Source organism: Hypanus sabinus, chromosome 3 (genome assembly GCF_030144855.1).
Source record: "Hypanus sabinus isolate sHypSab1 chromosome 3, sHypSab1.hap1, whole genome shotgun sequence".
NCBI lineage: Eukaryota > Metazoa > Chordata > Chondrichthyes > Myliobatiformes > Dasyatidae > Hypanus > Hypanus sabinus.
In genome coordinates, this window is record NC_082708.1 from 151,921,463 (window position 1) to 151,942,390 (window position 20,928).

Sequence of the window (20,928 nt, forward strand, 5' to 3'; positions counted from 1 at the left end):
GTAGTTGATAAACAGCATACTTTCATAGGTAGTTGTATTGTCCAGGTGATCCAAAGCCACATGGAATGCCATTAAGATCGCGTTTACTGTCAACCTATTGTGGCAATAGGCAAATTGCAGAGGGTCCAGGTTCTTCCTGAGATGTTGATTCTAGCCATGACCAACCTCGGACTCTGTGAGAGGCTAGTGCAGAAATTTAGGGCTCTAGCAGAGATATTTAAAACATCCTTAATTACAGGAGAGGTGCTGGAAAATTGGAGGAAGGCTAAGGTTGTTCAGTTGTTTAAGAAAGGCTCTAAGAATAAGCCAGGAAATTATAGACTGGTGAGCCTGACATCAGTAGTGGGAAAGTTATTGGAAGGCATTCTAAGGGATCGGATATATGAGTATTTGGATAGACAGGGACTGATCAGGGATAGCCAACATGGCTTTCTTTGGTAAGTCTTGTCTAACCAATCTTACAGAGTTTTTCGAGGAAGTTACTTGGAAAGTTGATGAAGGCAAGACTGTGGATGTTGTCTAGATGGACTTTAGCAAGGCCTTTGTGGCCTCCTTCTTGGCACCACAAAACAAAATCCCTCAAAAGAACCCATTAAAAAAAAGACGGTCAAACACCCAATGCGCAGAGAGAAAGCAATTCATGCAGACAATTAAAGTAAGCAAATATCTTCAGAACCAAAGTTTTATGAAAGACACAAAGCCAGGCATCACTGCAGCTGGTGCATTGGTCATTGCAAAGCCATGACCACAAATGTGAAGTCAGGCATCACTGCTGCCGACACTCCATAGAACTGAGTAAACGTCACAGATTAGCAAGCAGAACTGGTCCTCGCATCGAGTTCTGATTGGGCTGACTGTCCATGGTGAAGGGGGGAGGGTGGTGACTGTGAGCAAACCAAGCCAAAGCCAAGGGAGTTTTTAGCACTCAATAATACTCTCTGGCACAATGAAGAAAAATTTTAAAAATTGTCATTTATTTTAATTGAATATAAATACAGAAATAAACAGTAATTATTTACACTTGAAATTATATTACAGTTCAAGAAGCATATTGATTGTGACAATACAGAGATTTTGATTTGCAATATCATTAGAGAAACAATTAGTAGTTTTTATAACACAAAATGCTGGTGGAACACAGTAGGCCAGGCAGCATCTATAAGGAGAAGCACTGTCGATGTTTCGGGTCGAGACCCTTCGTCAGTAGTTTTTATAATTACGCATTTGGAAACTTTTAAATGGACAAGTAATTGGTTAATGAGATCGAAGCAAGGAAATCCCTGATAGCAAGTAAAGCTAAGTTAGCTGGAAAGTTAACTTATTCACTCCATGAACACTACATGACCTTTGAATAGTTTCAACATTTTGTTTTCAGATTTACAGCTTCTCATAGTGATTTTGTTTTCTACACAATGAAATTGTTGTGATGTGAATAACATATCAAAATGTACTTCCAAAATGCAAAAAAAAACTCCCCCTTCACAAGCATCCAATTTAGCCAAGGTGGAATACATTACTGAATAGAGTCAGATCACATTATTGGATTAATAGCAGAGGTTTTATAGAAATGCAGCAACACCATGGATATTTTCTATATTGCTACCAAACGAATGTTCTGCTGCAACTCATTTTGATCAAACCAAGACATCTTAAATCAACTGCATAATTTTGGGCCAGCTGGATATATTAGGGTGGTTCTGCACAGAATTCACTCTGTTCGATTGCGTGAAGTAACCTCTCTTTCAGTAGTTCTTTTGTGCTGTAATTGGGGAGTTCCAGGCTCCTGGTGCAGGTATAAGCACGTGGATATGATATATCTGGTTGATTGATCCAGGGTTTGAATATTACGATCCTAATTCTTCCAATCCCACCTGCTGGGAGTCTCTCACTTCCTGATAGAAAAACTAAAAATCAGAGAACAACAACATTGAAATAAGTCAGAATTCTGTGGACCAGTTAAAAATTAGTGGTAAAGAGATACAGCTAGGAATAAGGTTCTTCAGCCCTTCAAATCTGCTCTAACCATCAACCACACATTTAACACTAATCCTACATTTATCTCTTTTTTTAAATTGCCTCCACATTTTCAACAGCTCACCACAACCCCACCCCCAGATTGTTCATTTCACTCACACCCAAGGCAGTTTACAGTGACCAATTCACCTACCAACCTGCATATCTTTGGGACACTGGAGCACCCAGAGGTAATTCATGCAGTCATGGTAGAATGTACAGACTCTGCACGGGCAGCACTGGTGGTCAGAATTGAACCCAGTTCTCTGGAACTGTGGGGCAGCAGCTTAACCAGCTGCATCACTATGTTGCCCTGATATGCAGAGCAGTATTTTCCCCTTCCCTGACTGATAAATCTGTCTGCTGCATCTGAAATCCGACAAAGTAAGAGTATAGTAACAAAGTTATTAGTATTCAGAGATCTGGAAGAACAGGTGTGAATTCCATCACAGAAACCAAGGAACTTAAATTGAAGAGTTTATTTATAATGTGAAGTATTTTAAAAATGAATGAATTACTGTGACTGGAAGGTCACTGAAACAAAATTCAGAGGCCTTGCCATGCCTTCTTCAGGAATTCCACAGTAGGGGTCTATGTAAAAAAAAATGGAAATGATGGGCCTGCTGCCATGCTGTACCTCTCAATAAATAAACCCTGGAATAAACTGTAGACCCTTGTTTGAATTTTGTGTGTCTCTGAAACAGATTTAGTTTGAAGCTAAAACCCCACTGAGTACATGTTGGCTTCTGTGGGCATACGTGGTGTGCCAGTTTTGAACTTCCTCTTACCTTTCCTCACCAGTATTTCCTACTTCTGGTTTCCCCCAATGCTCATTTTTTTTTTAAACTGCTCTTTGTGGCAAAAATTCTGCACTTAAGCCATCATGAATTTGGCATCTTAAGTTCTGAAGAATGTCCTTGAACCTGAAACATGATGTTGTTTCACATTCTACAAGTTCTTGCACCATTTTCTGTTTTCTTTTAGTTCAAGATCTCCATTCTGCTTGATGACAAGATAAATCTCAGTTGTATAGTATCTAACCCCTGTGTTAGATATGTTTCATTCTAGACACATGCAAGTGTTAAAACAGATGTGAGCTTACTTACAAATGAATTGCTTTTTCTCCTCTTCCAGTAGGCTTTCAAAAACTTCCCAAAAATATCTAATTACTCTGTCAGTTGGTTGATAATTTCGGTATTTGGTATTCTGCAGAGAGAAGTAGAACAAAGATTGGCATGAGACTGGATGATTAAATGTTTAAAATAGTTAGAAACTTTCTGTTTTCGCAGATATAAAGGCAATTTTTTAATGTTTTGGATATGGTCAGATAGTGTTCTTGGACATATCTAGTGGTTAAAATCTGTATCGGCCTTCTTCCTATCTGCCACAAGAAAATGACCATCAACAACTGATTTTTTTTTAGAACTGATAAGTACACTGAAGGTCCTATTCAATACATCTGAAAGGATTGTACACCCAGTGAATTTGTTTGAAATATGATCAATTTTACAATGTAGGAAAATCAGCAGTATCAAGATAACAATCTATTTCATTGATGTTATTTATGAAAAAGATAGAGGAAAAGATTCAATATGCTCAAAACTTCCTTGAGAAAGTGTAATATCCACACTGACTCCTGGGAATTCCTGGCCATTGGAGACACAAGAGACTGCAGATGAATCCCAAGCAAAAAGACAACCTGCTGGAGGAGCTCAGTGGGTTAGGCAACATCTGTGTCAATGTTTTGGGTTGAGACCCAGCATCAGGACCATGACTACTTGGGCGAAGAAGGAGCTTTCTATTATTGATAACTTCAAGCTCACATGCCAGTAGAGCACAGGTATCCTGTATAGGTGCAGACAGAGCATGTCACTTCCCAAGACACCTCTTAACCCATCTATCTGTGGGGTACTCCAATTCCCATACTGGCCTCATCAGCCACCTGAGAGCCCACAAAACCAGAATGGAAGCAAGTTATCCACAGTCCTGAAGGAGTGCTTAAGAAGAAAAACAAATGAGGGGTTAACATTCATCATGACATCAGGAATAACTCAGCTGCTCCATGACAGAATAACACCATGGGTTCCCTTCTACCCGCCTTAAACAGTAAGCAGAAAACAAAATATTTTCAAGATTAAGCCATTCAAATGTGTTCTACTGTCCAATATGATCTAGCAGATTCCCTATCTCAATGCCCATATCCCACTCTTGACTAATCCTCAGTATTTTTGAGTCTAAATTTTGTGCAGAGAATAAGCCCAGAGTATGGTGCTGACCACTTCAGTCTGATCTCTTGACTGTAATAATCTTCTACCAAGTTAACAAATTTTTATCTGGTTTGTGTTTCCAGGGTGCTGGATTATGGATGGGCCAATGGGAATTAAGCAATAGAAGATACATAATATAAATAAATAGTTAACAGGGATGAGCAGCTGAATGATCTGCTTCTGTTGCACTCCCATCTGCTTGTGCTTTAGTAAGATGAATGCATTCCTATTCAGTCAGTTAAATCAGGAAAAACACCTCAGGTTTAGGATGAAAGCCATAATGGTAGAATGATAGAATGGTATAATGTTTTGGGAGTATTCTTAATGCACTCTAATCCCAGCTTTTGTTTCTTGTAAACACAATGGACAGCAACTGTCAAAGCATTGAATAGTAGATGTGGCATGCAGTGCATACCTTTTCCAGAAGTTTCCAATCATAGTTGGTGTTGCCATGGATAACGGCCATTAGTTCTTCTGGGAGGAACAGATCCACAATGGGTAGTGGAAAACCTTCCCGGAAACCTTCAGAAAAGGCTCTGAATTGTTTCTCCACTGCGGTGTTAAACTTGTAATCCACAAAGGCATCAACAAATTGCTTCCTATTTTAAAAGAAAATAAGACTTACTTTAAAATACATAACTTCAGTAGGCTTGGTTGTAGATACCAAGTGTTTTAAGATTGCATTGAATCTCACATTGAACTTAGTATTTAAAATGCTGCCAATAAATTCCTTTGATAGACTGTCATGAACAACAAATTTCACATCAATATTTAAAATGAGAAGGTCCAATAGGATAGTGAAAGTGAAGAATAAAATCACACATTTAATTACAATTGCACAATGTTCATCCAAATACTTGCAATTACAATCATACAGTATATCACATCAAAACTAATCAATAAGCTCCAAGATTGAGGCCTAAATATGTCTTTATGCAATTGGATCCTAGGTTTACTCACTCGCAGACCCCAGTCAGTTCAGATTGGTAACAGCATCACCATCAACATATGGGCACCACAAGACTGTGTGCTTAACCATTTGCTCTACTTGCTTTGTACTTTTAAATGTGAGGCTAAGCACAGCTCCATTGTCATTAGCCGAATCAAAGTTGGTGATACGTCTCACTCAATGGCAGCAAGATCAAGGAGCTGATTATTGACTATGGGACGAGGAAGCCAGAGGCCCATAAGTCAGTCCTCATCAGGGTATCAGAGGTGGAGAGGGTGAACAATTTAAAATTCCTCAGTGTTAATATTTTAGAGGATCTGTACTTGGACCAACATACAAGTGCAATTACAAAGAAAGCATTGCGACACCTCTTCTTACTTAGAAGTTTGCGAAGATTTGAATCAGAATCAGGTTTATTATCAACAGCATGTGTCGTGAAATTTGTTAACTTAGCAACAACAGTTAGTTCAATGCAATACATAATATAGAACAAAGGGAAGTAAATAAATAAATACTGTTCACCGGTTGAATGACTATTTAGGAATCGGATGGCAGAGGGGAAGAAGCTGTTCCTGAATCACTGAGTGTGTGCCTTCAGGCTTCTGTACCTCCTGCCTGATGGTAACAGTAAGACAAGGGCATGCCCTGGATGCTAGAGGTCCTTAATAATGGACGCTGCCTTTCTGAGACACCGCTCCCTGAAGGTGTCCTGAGTACTTTGTAGGCTAGTACCCAAGATGGAGCTGACTAAATTTACAACCTTCAGCAGCTTCTTTTGGTCTTGTGCAGTAGTTCCCTCATATTAGACAGTGATGAAGTCATCAGAATGCTCTCCATGGTACATCTCTGGAAATTTTTGAGTGTATTCGTATCAAATCTCTTCAAACTCCTAAAGAAATATAGTTGCTGTCTTGCCTTCTTTATAACTGCATCGATGTGTTGGGACCAGGTTATATCCTCAGAGATCTTGACACCCAAGAACTTGAAACTGCTCACTCTCTCCACTTCTGATCTCTCTATGAGGATTGGTATGTGTTCCTTCCTGTTAACCTTCCTGAAGTCCACAAGCTGGCATACCTCACTCCTATACGCCCACTTGTCACCATCTAAGATTCTACCAACAATGTTTGTATCATCAGCAAGTTTATAGTTGCTATTTGAGCTATGCCTAGCCATAGAGTCATGGGTATAGAGAGAGTAGAGCAGTGGGCTAAACACACACCCCTGAGGTGCACCAATGTTGATCATCAGTGAGGAGGAGATGTTATCACCAACCTTCACAGACTGTGGTCTTCCAGTTAGGAAGTCGAGGTTCCAATTGCAGAGGGAGGTACAGAGGCCCAGGTTCTGAAACTTCTCAATCAGGATTGTGGGAATGATAGTATTAAATGTTGAGCTATAGTCGATGAACAGCATCCTGACATAGGTGTTTGTGTTGTCTGGAGAGCCATTGAGATTGCGTCTGCCGTTGACCTATTGTGGTGATAGGCAAATTGCAATGTGTCCAGTTCCTTGCTGAGGCAGGAGTTCAGTCTAGTTATGACCAACCTCTCAAAGCATTTCATCATTGTAGATGTCAGTGCTACTGGGCAATAGTCATTAAGGCAGCTCATGTTATTCTTCTTAGGTACTGGTATAACTGTTGCCTTTTTGGTAACTTCTGCCCATAGCAGTGAGAGGTTGAAAATGTCCTTGAATACTCCCGCCAGTTGGTTGGCACAGGTTTTCAGAACCTTACCAGGTACTCCATTGGGACCGTCCGCCTTGTGAGAGTTCACTCTCTTCAAAGGCAGCCTAACATTTGCCTCTGAGATAGAGATCACAGGGTCATCATTTGGCGTGTCATCTAAAACTTCGAAAAACTTCTCAGGATGTATGGTGGAGAGTATATTGACTGGTAGCATCACAGCGTGGTGTGGAAACACCAATGCCCTTGAATGGAAAGTCCTAAAAGAAAGCAGTGGGTATGGCCCAGTCCCTCATGGGAAAGCCCTCCACACCATTGAGCACATCTACAAGAAGCATGTCGCAGTAAAACAGCATCCATCATCAGAGACCCCACCATCCAAGCCATGCTCTCTTCTTGCTACTGCAATTAGGAAGATGTTACAGGAGCTTCAAGACCCACTTCACCAGTTTCATGAACAGTTATCAGGCCCTTGTACCAAAAGGTATAACTTCACTCACCCCAATGCTTGTATTTACTGTGAATTCCCACAAAAATGAATCTCGGTTATATTTGGTGGCAGAGGTACTTTGATAATATATTTGCTTTAAAATTTATTGGATCAATTACTAACTATAAGTTAGGAATGTGTGTGTTTAAAATAGTGGATATTGCTTCTTTCAACTAAATAGTTTAATAGTAATGCATTATCAGGATAGTGAGTTCAAAAAACTGGGCCCAGTGAAAAGTCTGTTGTATGAATCTAGCAGATTCAGTAATATCCACTGGAAAATAACCTGTTGTTCTGATCCATCTGGTTCATAGAAGCAAATCTGCTTTTGGAAATATATGGTATGCAACTGAACCACTCACCTGGAGTCCAGGACAATCAGATCCCAACCTTAAGTTAGAAATTAAATTAACAAGTAAATAGGCAAATTTCAGGTCATTCCCTCTGTAAATGGAGTACCTAATTCAGTCTTTGAACTTTGATGAATTATAAAAGGTTCATTCTATTCATGTATTTAATTTTGAGATACAGTGCAGATCAAGCCCTTCTGGCCCAACAACCTACCCTTTTAACCCTATCTTAATTACAAGACAATTTACAATGATCAATTGACCTACTAACTGATATGTCTTTAGAATGTAGATGGAAACCAGAGCACCCAGAAGAAACCCACGTGTTCACAGGGTGGAAGCACAAACTCCTCACAAACAACATTGAACTCTGAACTCCAAAGCCCAGAGCTGTAATGGCATTGTGCTAACTGCTTTGCTACCCTTACGGACAATCCCAGCAATCCTATCAGTTCAACGGACAAGTTCTTTTGGGAGGGAATTGAGTAATGTGGATAATCTATCCTCATCAGAAGGTTCTCATGAGAAATTCCTCTGAGGGTGTCATCTGCTGAACGTAATAGTTCAGGATGAACAGTGAGCCTGTAATTGGTAAAACTATTAACACAACAGGTCACACAACAAGACACAGGGTTTGGGAGAAAACTGGATGAGAGAGGAGAGTTCTAATGCACACTTTTGAATTAAGTAGCCATCCTTGGCTAATACACATCAATGCATGAAATAAATGTGGTCCAAGCATCCATGTTTAATTGTATGTTACTGCAAATGCAGCTGTAATGTTGCCTCTAAAGTCAGATTAATTTAGCAATCCACCTGAACCAGCGAGAGTTAGCTTTCCATATGGGGGTGGTGAGGTGAAGTTAACTTGTGGCTTACTGTTACAACAGTAGACTTACAACCAGGTGGTTGTCAGGTGCCTGTCCATGATTCTAATATCTGAGGTTGGGTGTGTGGGAGAGGCTGTCACCCTAACCCCATCTCCACCAGCTCTGTTTGTGACCTGAACAGTTTCTACTAATGTAGTTTACATACCTGTTATGCTTTTGAACTGGTACGTTGGCACCATCAGCAATCAGTTCATGTTCAACGTATGTTCCGTCCTCCGTTTCTTTGGGTACCTGCAAAATACCCCACAAATTTACATGATGTGATTCCATTTTTTGTTGGTTTCTCCACAGCATTTAACAAATTCAAAAATCTTGACTTCGCCATGCTTCTCTATTCTTTTGCTAACAAAATTCACATGAATCAATTCAACTCATTATAGCTGAATCTCTTCCCGAATCGGTTTGTCTCTGGGAAGCTGAACATTGCAGGCTTGCTCTCTAATCTTGTCATGCCTGAGAGTGCAGACTAAGGGATAGATCACTTCAAAGGGGAAAAACATTAATAGAGGAGAGGTGCAATTAAAAACCACAGAAGAGTTTGAAAGAATGTTACTTTTCAAGAAAAGATTATGTAGGTTTTCAAGAAATGGCTAACCACACAGCCTAAGGCCATTGAGAAGCAAAAGGGATCTCTCTTGCCTTACCAATAATGTTAAGCACTCCCAGGGTTCTAATACATCTTCCTCAATCTCTAGTAAGTGGGACAAGAATTAACCTCAGGTTTGAGATGAAAAAGTGCTGCAGATCTGTTGAATAATTCTGGTATGACAATCCTGGGCTGCTGCTTGACAGTGGTTTGTACGATGGCATGTTCCTCTTCTTGGAACTTGCAAATTAGCCCCTTTTCGGTATGTCCAGGTTTGGCCTGAAGTCGGGTGACTTTAGGGCCTTGCATGACCCTATGGACACGAATTCTCGATGGTGTTGCAAGCTGAAGCATAGCGGGAGCCGGAACATTGAAGACAGCGAGAGTGGCCATTGGAGGATTCTGCACTCAGTAATCAATCAATCCTCTCTCTGTTGATGGTGAGGGAGATTTTGCTACCCATTCTTGAGTCAGAGAATTTGAAATAAAACCAGTGTTTAAGACTGACTGTAACACAAAAATAACAATTGCTGTCTCCACTGTCGAGAGGAGGGGACTTCAATCAGGTCCACTACCCGAGGATAAAAAACAGCAGCGGGTCTGTACAGCGAAAAGAGCTTTGACCAGCAACTAATAGGCTTATGGGATTGCTTAGCAAGAGCAAACTAAAGGAAGGCAGTGGCAAGTGCACCAGCCATTGTTTGAGTGGACATAATCAGAGTGGTGATCTTGAGGCAGATGTTAGTAATTACAATGGGAAATAGAAATCACATGCCAAAAGGTGCAATGTTACAATAGTCATGGGGGACTTCAACATGCAGGTAGATTGGAAAAATCTGGTTGGTGCTAGATTTCAGGAGGGGGAATTTCTAGAGCGCCTACAAAATGGCTTTTTAGAGTAACTTGTGGTTGAGCCCACTAGAGAATTAGATATTCTGGATTGGGTGTAGTGCAATGAACCAGAATTGATTAGCGATCTTAAGATAAAAGGAGCCTTAGGGGCAAGTGAACATAATATGATCAAATTCACCCTGAAATATGAGGAGAAGGTGAAATCAGATATATTAGTATTACAGTGAAGTAAAGGGAATTACAGAGGCATGAGAGAGGAGCTAACCAGAATTCATTGAAAAATAACACTGCCAAGGACGACGGCAGAGCAGCAATAGCTGAAATTCCTGAAAGCAATTTGGAAGACACAGGATATACATATACATCCCAAAGCGGAAGAAGTATTCTAAAGGAAAGATGACGTATCCGTAGTAAACAAGAGAAGTCAAAGCCAACACAAAAGCCAAAGAATGGGCATATAATAGAGCAAAATTTAGTGGGGATTGAGGATTGAGAAACTTTTAAGAACCAACAGAAGGCAAGTAAAAAAGTCATTAAGAATGTAAAGGTTCAATATGAAAGTAAGCTAGCCACTAATATTAAAGCAGATACCAAAAGTTTCTTCAGATACATTAAGTGTAAAAGAGAAGCAAGAGTGGATGTTGGACTGATGGAAGACAATGCTGGAGAGGTAGTAATAATAGGGGACAAGGAAACAGTGGACAAACTGAGTTAAGTATTTTGCATCAATCATCATGGTGGAAGACACTAGGAGTAGAGTGGAGGTTTCAGGTGTCAGGGGGCATGAAGTATTGAAGGTACCATAACTAGGGAAAAGGATCTTGGGAAACTGAAAGGTGTGAAGGTAGGTAAGTCACCTGAACGTCCCAGAGTTCTGACAGAGGTGGCTGAAGAGATTGTGGAAGCATTTGTAATGATCCTTCAAGAATCATTAGATTCTGGAATTGTTCTGGAAGACTGGAAAATTGCAAATTTCACTCCACTGTTCAAGAAGGGTGAGAGGTAGCAGAAAGGAAACTATAGGCCAGTGAGTCTGAGCTCAGTGGTTGGGAAGATGTTGGAGTTGATTTTTAAGGATGAGGTCTCAAGGTACTTGGAGGCACATGATAAAATAGATAGACAAAGGAGTATCAGTTGATGTTGTGTACTTGGATTTACAGAAGGCATTTGACAAGGTGCAACACATGAGGCTGTTTAACAAGCTATGATCCCATACTTTTTCAGGAAAAACTCTAGCCTGGATAAAGCAGTGGCTGATTGGTAGGAGGTAAAGAGTGGGAAAAAAGGGAGCTTTTCTGACTGGCTGCCAGTGACTAATGGTGCTCCACAGGGGTTTGTGTTGGGACCGATTCTTTTACGTTATATGTCAATGACGGAATTGATGGTCTTGTTGCAAAGCTTGTAGACAATATGAAGAGAGGTGGAGGGACAGGTAGTTATGAGGAAGTAGAGAAGCGACACAAGGACTTAGGTTAGGAGAATGGGCAAAGAGATGGCAGATGGAATGCAGTGTTGAGAAATGCATGGTCATGCACTTTGATGAAGAAATGAAAGGGTTGACATTTCTAAATGGAGAGGAAATACAAAAAACCGAGGTGCTAAGGGACCTGGGAGACTTGTGATGGATTCCCAAAAGGTTCATTTGCAGTTTGAGTCAGTGGTGAGGAAGGCAAATGCAGTGTATTTATTTCAAGAGGACTAGAATATAAAAGCAAGGATGAGGCCTCACTTGGTGTATTGTGAGCAGGTTTGGGACCCTTATCTTAGAAGGGCTGTGCTGAAACTGGAGAGGGTTCAAAGGAGGTTCACGAAAATGATTCCAGGATTGAATGGCTTGTCATATGAGTTTTTGATGGCTCGGGGTGTGTATTCACTAGAATTGAGAAGGATGATGGGTTGTCTCATTGAGACCTATCAAATGATAGAGTGGATGTGGAGAGGATGTTTCCTATGGCAGGAGAGTCTAAGATGAGAGGACACAGCCTCAGAATAGAGGGGCGTCCTTTTAAATGGAGATGAGGATGAATTTCCTTAGCCAGAATGGTGAATCTGTGGAATTCTTTGCTACAGGTAGCTATGGATGCCAAGTCTTTATATACTGTATACTTAAGGCAGCAGTTGATAAGTTCTTGATTCATTAGGGCCTGAAGAGATACAGGGCTAAGGCAGAAGATTGGGACTGAGAGAAAAATTGGATCAGCCATGATGAAATGGCGGAGCAGGCTCGAAGGGTCAAACTGCCTAATTCTGCTCCTGTATCTTATATCTGTCTCTCTCTTGTTAGTGAGAGACAGTGCCTGTCAGAGTGAACAGTTAGTTTTTGATGTACTGTCGATCATGGTCTCCCTTTGGGGACTTTGCTGTGGCTTGCATGACAAGTGATGGGAATGATGATTCTTTATGCTAGAACAAGTGGGCGAGGGGGAAGGGGAGGATTTGATGCTGCTTATGCATGGGAGGTGGTAGGGAGCTTTGGAGTTCTTACATTTCTGTCATTCATTCTTTGGGGTTTTTCTTCAGTTTTGAGGATGTTTGCGGTTGTATGTTGTATATTTTCTCTGATACTACATGAAACTATTGAACTAATTTAAGGGGGAAGTTCTCTCAAGCTGAATGCCATTTCCCAGTCACCAGATATGTATGAGGAGAACTTAAGATTTTCTTGAATTGTTTGTGATAATTTCCACATCTAATTTCAATGCTAGTATTGATGAGAGATGGTCCACTCTGTTTCATTCTGATTTGGGAAGTTTCAGCATCAATCAGTGCTGTCTGGAGTCACACACAGGGCAAACTGCTTTAGAATGGCTGATTTATTCCCTAAAGTACCTACTGGCTTGAACTTTATACTTCAGTATGAAATTAATATGTTCATTGGTTATTTAAAATAAGAGTAAACCTACTGAAAAATATATCCAATGCTTTTCTTCAAAGTCATCATACTCATAGTCAAGAATATCCTGGAGTGACCTGCAATGCAGAACAAAGATGCAGACATTGAAAACTGAAGTTATCTCTGGATTGTTCCTTTTAATGGTAGACATAAGTTTGTGGAAATAGCTTTAGTAAATGTATCAGTTTTCATTAATTGTAAACTATTTATGAAGCAGAGTGTTAACTTCTTATTTTATAGGCAATTCATCATTATTCTCTGTAGAACCTGGAAAAGGACAGTAACTTTTCCACAGGTAGCATGGATGGGAAAATTTCTTTGTAAAGTTGAGATGAATTAAGGATAAAAATGCAAGTAGATTTGATTTCACTCACGCTCCTACTGTTGGCCAGAGCTCCTTTAGGTCCTCCAGTGTTGGTTGCACATGGAGCAATTTTTTGTACAATGCCAAAGGGAAGTGAAAGTTGGAAACAAAATTATCCGACAGAGCAATTCCACACAGATTTCCCACCAGATTAAATACATCCTTCATTTCAGTTTCCTGTGAATATTAATACAAAACTATTAGAATCTTATTATGCCCTCAGGCCCTGATATTATCCAGTGGATCGACTAAAGAACCATTCTCAGCAATGATTGATGTTGAACAATGTTATTTCATTTCCCCAATGCTTTTCTCTTTTTTTTGGTGCAGGGTTACATCTCACTTCCAACAAACTTCCTATAAGGCTAGCGAATCTTTAGAACTAAAAAGCTGTTTGATTCATGGCAACACTACTCCAGAACCAAAGTAAACCAACTAAGATGAGTCAAGCTGCATTCACAGATGACACTTGCATCTGCATATGTTCAGTAGTTGATATAGCATTTCTTACCCTATTAGAGAACCACAGCAAATTAGATTGCTCTTCATTACTAAATATCCTTTCGTCGTTCTGGAGCTCCTCGCTGAAAAGAGTGAAGAATTCCTGTGTCACCCCATGACCAAAGCATGGTTCATTACAAAAGGTAACCTGAAATAATAGAATCAAGATTGAAGCATTAATATTTTCAATGTTTGCCTTCTGATATCATTGACTCCTCTCCTCATAGACATTGTTCATTATCTCCTAACCATAATTAGTTTATGGCTTTGGCAAGTTACAGTAAAGAGAATCCTAAAACATTTACACTGTGTACATTAGAAGCAAGAGGGTAGCTAAGGAAAGAGTAAGTCCCTCAAGAACCAAAGGGATAAACTATATGTGTTAGCGAGGTCCTGAATATATCCTTCTCATTGGTATACATCAAGCAAGAGGATGTGGAGGCTGCAGAGTTAAGGGAGTGGGTGCTGATTTTCTGAAGCATGTCTGTTAGGAAGGAGGAAATCTTGGATCTATCTTAGAATGCTAAAGGAAGCAAGAGAGGAGACTGTTGGGATTCTGTTGGTGGTCTTTGTAACTGCCTTAGCCATGAGTGAGCTCTCAGAAAACTAGCTAAAATACTTTAATTGGAACATACTGTAGTTCAGCACAGGAACAAGTCATTTGGCCTACAATGTTAAGCCAAGTTAATTAAGCTAAGGATGCCTAATTACACATCCCTTCTGCCTGCACATAGTCCATATCCTCTATTAGTTACATATTCACGTGCCCGTCCAAGAGCCTCTTAAATGCCTTTATCACATTTACTTCCACATTAAACATTTCAGGCACCCAACATTTGCTTTGTAAAAAAAAACTTGCTCACTTATCTTCTTTGAACTTTTCCCTTATCACGTTAAACACATTTTGACCTTGAGAAAAGGATACTGGTTATAAACCTATTTCTCTCAATTATATAAAATCGGGTCTCCCCTCAGCCACCACCACTCCAGAGAAAATAACCCTTGTTTGTCCAAGCTCTACTTACGCACTCTAATTCAGTGAGCATCCAGGTAAAACTCGTCTGCAACTTCTCAAAATCCTCTATATCTTCCTATAATAAGGCAACTCGAATTGAAATCAGTTCTCCAGTCACAGCCCAACTGGAGGTTTATAAAGCTACAATAAAACTTTCTGACTCATTCATGCATTACCTCAAATGATAAAAGCAAGCATGCTGCACTTTCAAAGAGCTATGGACATGGACTTCAATATCCCTCTATGCATCAACTCTGTTAAGGGTTCTGCTGTTGACTGTGTTCTTTCCCTTTACATTGATCTTCCAAGGTGCAACATCTCACATTTGTCCAGATTAAACTACGTCTGCCATTTCTCCACTCATATCTGTAACTGATCTATAACCCTTTGTATCCTTTGGCAAACTTCTACACAATACACAATGCCACCAATTTTTTTGACATCTCCAAACCTACCAAACAAACCATCCATATTTAACAAGTTATTTATATATCACAAGCAGCAGAGGTTCAGTATGGATTCCTACATAATACCTCCAACCAGAATAAGCCCTATTTATCATGACCCTCTGGCTTCTATGAGCAAGCCAATTCTGAATCCAAATAACAAAGTCATCATTTCTCACAAAACTGGATGTTTTTGAGGAGGTATTCTAAAAATCAATCATTCAGTCAGTGTGAGAGATAATGTCTATATGGATTTCAGCAAGGCTTTTGACTAGATTCTGCATGGTAGGCTAGACCAGAAGTTTAAGGACTAGGGACATGAGGCATGTTGGTATATTGGATCCACATTTAGTTTGGAGGTTGGAGACAATATACCATGGTGGATTTTCTGACTGGAAATCTGTAATAAGGTGTACTTCAGGGATTCATGCTGGGACCCTTTTTTTTTGTGCCATATAAATAACAAGGTGAGAATGCAGGAGTAGAATTATTAAGTGTGCCGACAATACAAAAGTTTGTGAGTTATAGATGAAAAAGAAGTATACAGTGGGGCACAGATCAACTGTCAAGTTAGGCAGAGCAGTGGCAGATAAAATGTCTTCCAAACAAATAAGAAATAACGCAGTTTGAAAAGTCCATTTCCAGTAGAGCATAAAGAGTAAATGTCAGCGATCTTATCAGCCTTAATCCACAGAGGGACCTCGGCTGCAAGTTCTCAATTTGCTGAAAGTGGCGCCACGGATGGTGTAATGAAGAATGCATTTGCCATGCTTGCCTTCATTTGCTGAGGCATTGATGTAAGAGTTACAGTACAAGACCTTAAGACAGAGGGGCAGAATCAGGCCACTCACCCCATCAAGTCTGCTTTGTCATTCCATCACACTTGATTTATTAGCCTTAAATAAACCTCTGCCTTAAATATACTCAGTATTTTGGTGAATTCCACAGATTCACCACCATCTGGCTAAAGAAAAAATTCCTCACCTCAAATTCCTTTCTTCTGAGGTTGTGCCCTTTGGTCCTAGACTCCCCTACCATAGGAAACATCCCCTCCACACTCACTCTGTCTAGGCCTTTCAATATTCCACTGGTTTCAATGAGATTCCCCCCTCATGTTTCTAAATTTCAGCAGGTACAGGCCTAGAACCATCAAACGCTTCTCATATGCTAACCTTTTCATTCCTTGGATCATTTTTGTGAACCTCCTCCAGACTCTCTCCAATACCAGCACATCTTGTCTTTGAAAAGGGGCCCAAAAATGCTCACAATACTCCAAGTGCAGTCTAACCAATGCCTTAAAAGCCCTCAGCATGACATCTTTGTTCTTATATTCTAGTCCTCTCAAAATGAGTGCTTTTGCCTTCCTTACCGTCTATTCAACCTGCAAGGGAATCCTGCACGAGCAATCCCAAGTCCCTTTGCGCCTCTGATTTGTGTATTTTCTCCTCATTTGGAAAACAGACCATGCCTTTATTCCTTCTACCAAAGTGTATAACCATGCACTTCCCTACACTATATTCCATCTGCCACTTATTTGACCATTCCTCCAGTCTGTCTTTCTGCAGATTCCCTGCTTCCTTCCTTCCACCTATCTTTTGTATTGTCTGCAAATTTGGCCACAAAGCCATCAATTCCTTCATCCAAATCATTAACAAGTAATGTGGAAAGAAGTGGTCCCAACACTGAACCCTGTGGAACACCTCTTTCCACTGTCAACAAATCAGAAAGGGCCCTCTTTATTCCCACACTTTGCCTCCTGCCAGTCAGCCAATTTTCTGTCCATGCTAGTACTTTCACTGTAATACCAAGGGCTCTTATCATGTTGATGCTGTATATTGGTTTAATTAGTAATTGTTTAAGTACATTTTAACGTATCAAAAATCTTGGAATATGCTGGAATTTCCTCAACAACTAATCGCCTAGGTTTGGAACAAAGTTTCCTCTTGCCACAAATGGAAAATATGTGTGATTTTGGCCCAAATGACTCCACTTACAATGGGGAAAATATTCTCCTTAAAATCAAATTGTTGGACCAAAGTTAACTGTGTAAACTGTAGTGGCTGGTGCAAACAATCCTCCCCTCTTATGCCAATAACACTGGACAACAAAGGTTTTTTCTTCCTGAATACCTTTAGGTATATCTTTTGGCCTACTGATCATGAAAATCACCATGAAATTTCCCTATCATGCACCATTTTTTTGATATCACTTATGTTTATTATTTTTTATTCATAATTCAAATCAATTAAAATGTTGCCTACAATGTAAGCTGAAAAGTTTCCTATCTTCTCCAGGCATGCTTAGGTGGTGCAGCTGCTGCATGGCAAGACAGGTTTTAGTAATAATTATTGGGTTCAGGACTGTAAAGATGGAATTTGCTATCACCAGGCACAAAAATTTCTATGAAGGCTTTTGATATTTGAGACAGATGCTTCCCAGAATAACTGATGCCAAAATTAAGGAAAGCATTTTTGTTGGTCCACAAATCAAATAGGTCATTAATGACAGGCAATTTGAAGAATTTCTAGCGGGACCGGAGAAAATCACGTGGAAGGCATTCAAGGAAGTTGTTGAAATTTTTCTCAGCATCTACAGAGCACCAAACTACATTCAGCTGGTTGAAAGCATGCTTCAAGCATATAAAACCATGAAATGCAACATGTCACTAAAGATTCATTTTCTGCATTTCCAATGAGATTTCTTCCCTGCACGATAATGGAGAAGATACCAGGGCAACTGGAATCCATCAATGCTGGCGAATTATTGTTGGACGCTTAAGCGAGAAGCCTCAGACACTGAGTACAAATGAAAATCATTAACAAAATATTTTTAACTTAGTTGAACTATTGCAAAAAATCAACACCATTATGCAATTAAACACATTATATTCAATAAAAGCTAATTTATTCTTTCTCCGAATTCCTACATGATACAAGTAGTCTGAAATTATATTTCTATTCATCTTCAAGCAGTCTATCATAAACAAAAAAAAATTCTGAGGAAGCAACACTTTTTAAAAAATTTGTTGTCCATTGTAATAGTAGATAAAAGTTTGAAAATTCTCAGAACATTTTGGTCACCTTTCTCCTCAATAATGTCTACAATTACATTTGCATAGACGATGCCAAACATGTCACACTGTAATCAATTCTGCTTGTTAGTGATGACCCTGTAGCAGTAGCTTATGCCCTTTTACTCCTTGGTGTCTCTTAATAAGATGTGTGCTCCATTGAGATTTCTTTCAGTAATTTCTAACTTGGATCAAGTTAATTCATAAAATAAGAATACTTCCAAATAAAGACTAAATTCATTTGTTGGTACTGATACAGTTATCTCCCCATCTCTCCAACATCTTCCACCTCTGCAGTCACCTACCACTGCCAACGGCCTTTGAACCATACTTGGATTAGGCAATTGAAGGCAAATTAGTCATGTATTAAGTTTTCCTTTTCCGGGTCTACAAAACTTGACCTTCTATTGCTATTTTCTTATCTCTTATCTGTATTGAAATCTCTATGTGAGTCATAATGACATGTTCCTCCCACCCAAGTATTGCAGTGGTTGTGAAATTAGTATAGGAAGTCAGGACAGACATAATGGGCCAGAGAGACACTTTCCGGGCTGTACAGCTCCATAATCTTTGATCAGTAGATTTTCGAAATGTTGCCGAAGAGAAAACAGTTCCATACCTTAAGTGCTGTAAAGTACTCAAGTCCATTGTGAGATCTGTGCCAGTCTATTAAGTCTTGAAGAACTGCTGTTCTTGAAACATTCACTTCAGTTCTAATGGCATCCTGAAATAAATGAGTTCACTCCTGAGAAAAGGTTTGCAAATATTCAGGCAGAAAGTGAGAGACAAGTAAATCAAGACTACTATGCATTTGGAAATAAAATACATGTGGTGTAACGACCTGATAAATGATGAAAAGTAGTTGATCTCTAATAGACTATTCCAATAGACAAGTGAAGAAATAAAATGATAGAGCACCACTATTTTTCTTTCCATGGTACATACAGTGTAACATTTGTTTACAATCCTGACTGAGTTTTAAAGAATTTGTACATTATGAAAAGTTACTTTTTAATTCTGTGTTTCTTGTGTGATGGTAAGAACATTGCCCACATCATGACCTCAGAGCAAACCAAAGAGCTTTATGGCAAAAGGAGTGTGGTTGTCATGTAGAAAACATACTCTGCACAAAATGAGCACACAAAGGCTTGGCAATTATCTTGTATACTGCAGCCTTTGAAGTGCTTCTTCATAACTTTTTATTGGAAAATCATTCACAAGATACTCCAGGGCTGATTGGATCCCAACAAGCTATGAATTTCTTTTCAGCTTTACTGATGTAATAGTGCTTGGACAAGCACGGTGGCATCCAGTAGTTAGGGTAATGCATTTTTGGACATCATGATCTCAAGCAGAGGCTACAGACAGTGGGGGGGGGGGGGCATTCATGCAGAAGAAACAACATATGTGAGGCCTGCTTGGTGTAACCTTAAAAAGACTTGTCTAAGTTTGGTGTTTGTATCCTTATTCAGACATATCCAGTGGGTAGAGACTTGAGTGTTTGGGCTGCAAGTGGCCACCCTACCTTTGCTAAGACATATTGCTGATCTTACTTCACCAATATACTTCTGAAAGCCTTTGTCACAATTAGTTATGAAAGCTATCATAATCGACAGCATCTTCTACCACAGTCCTTATGCCCTTCAGTGGGTGACCCTCCTACCCAGACACATGGGCTAATGAGTTTGGGGGTGGGGGCTACCCCAAACTCATTTTACTTTTATTTCTTACAAAATCCATTCCATACTATCACTTAACTCCCCATCTGAATGTCCCACCATAGGCTTCCTACAATCACATTACAGGTGGTGCAAACCACCAGCTCCCATAACTCTAGCTGACAGTGACAAAAAATGTCCCAGCAAAGGACAGTGAATGAGAGCTGGGTTAAATGGGCTGCAGGTAATGGGTTGGAAATGAGTGGCAGGTGACTCCTGTTAACTGGTTGGAGACTGGAAGGTGCCAACCTGTGCAGACCTGACACATAATACATGCATAGAAAGTGGTTCATGGATGACTTCCTGAAAGTTATACTTACTCTTAGAAGTATTGTGGATTCCAGCTTTAAAAAATTAAGTTTTGTATCCATATCAAAGATGCAAGGATACGGTATTAATTGCTGTACGACCTGTGAAAGAAAATGCAGTACGAATCTGATCACTATATATTGATGACAGTTTATGTGCTTTAGTTATTTTAGCAAGATAATAATTGTCTCTATTTGCCATCATATCACCCAGTTTATGGTGTCTTTGCACTACCATTTTACTGCTCTAGCCAAATGCAGTACTCTGGACTCAAATGCAAAAACTCCAGATGTTGGAATCTGAAATTAAATCAGAAAATGCTAGATTTGGGGATCAGTCTTAATATATGAAGATTGTCCACTGTGTCTCAGTGGGTAGAGCTCTTGCCCATTCCGGGTTCAAGTTCCTTTCTGTAGTCTTAAAGCCCAACATCCAGACCAATGCCTGAGTCTAATGCTGAGTAATGAATTGATAAAGACTATCAGTCGCATGAAAATAAGATATGGTGTGTCCTGAAGTTGTTTATCT

General features: G+C 39.7%; 1 protein-coding gene across 1 annotated transcript in view; it reads right to left on the reverse strand.

The window, feature by feature from the left end:
• Positions 1-958: 958 nt before the first annotated feature.
• The window catches only part of LOC132390939 (uncharacterized), a 122,799-nt gene continuing 102,829 nt past the window's right edge, over positions 959-20,928 (reverse strand). Inside the window, exons 41-49 of the mRNA XM_059963474.1 lie at positions 20,412-20,501; positions 18,993-19,097; positions 13,853-13,990; positions 13,352-13,518; positions 12,988-13,054; positions 8,792-8,877; positions 4,696-4,879; positions 3,120-3,219; positions 959-1,904 (exon numbers count right to left, since the gene is read on the reverse strand). Of these exons, the coding sequence (XP_059819457.1) occupies positions 1,687-1,904; positions 3,120-3,219; positions 4,696-4,879; positions 8,792-8,877; positions 12,988-13,054; positions 13,352-13,518; positions 13,853-13,990; positions 18,993-19,097; positions 20,412-20,501 (1,155 nt within the window). The 3' untranslated portion in view covers positions 959-1,686. The remainder of the gene's footprint in view (positions 1,905-3,119; positions 3,220-4,695; positions 4,880-8,791; positions 8,878-12,987; positions 13,055-13,351; positions 13,519-13,852; positions 13,991-18,992; positions 19,098-20,411; positions 20,502-20,928) is intronic.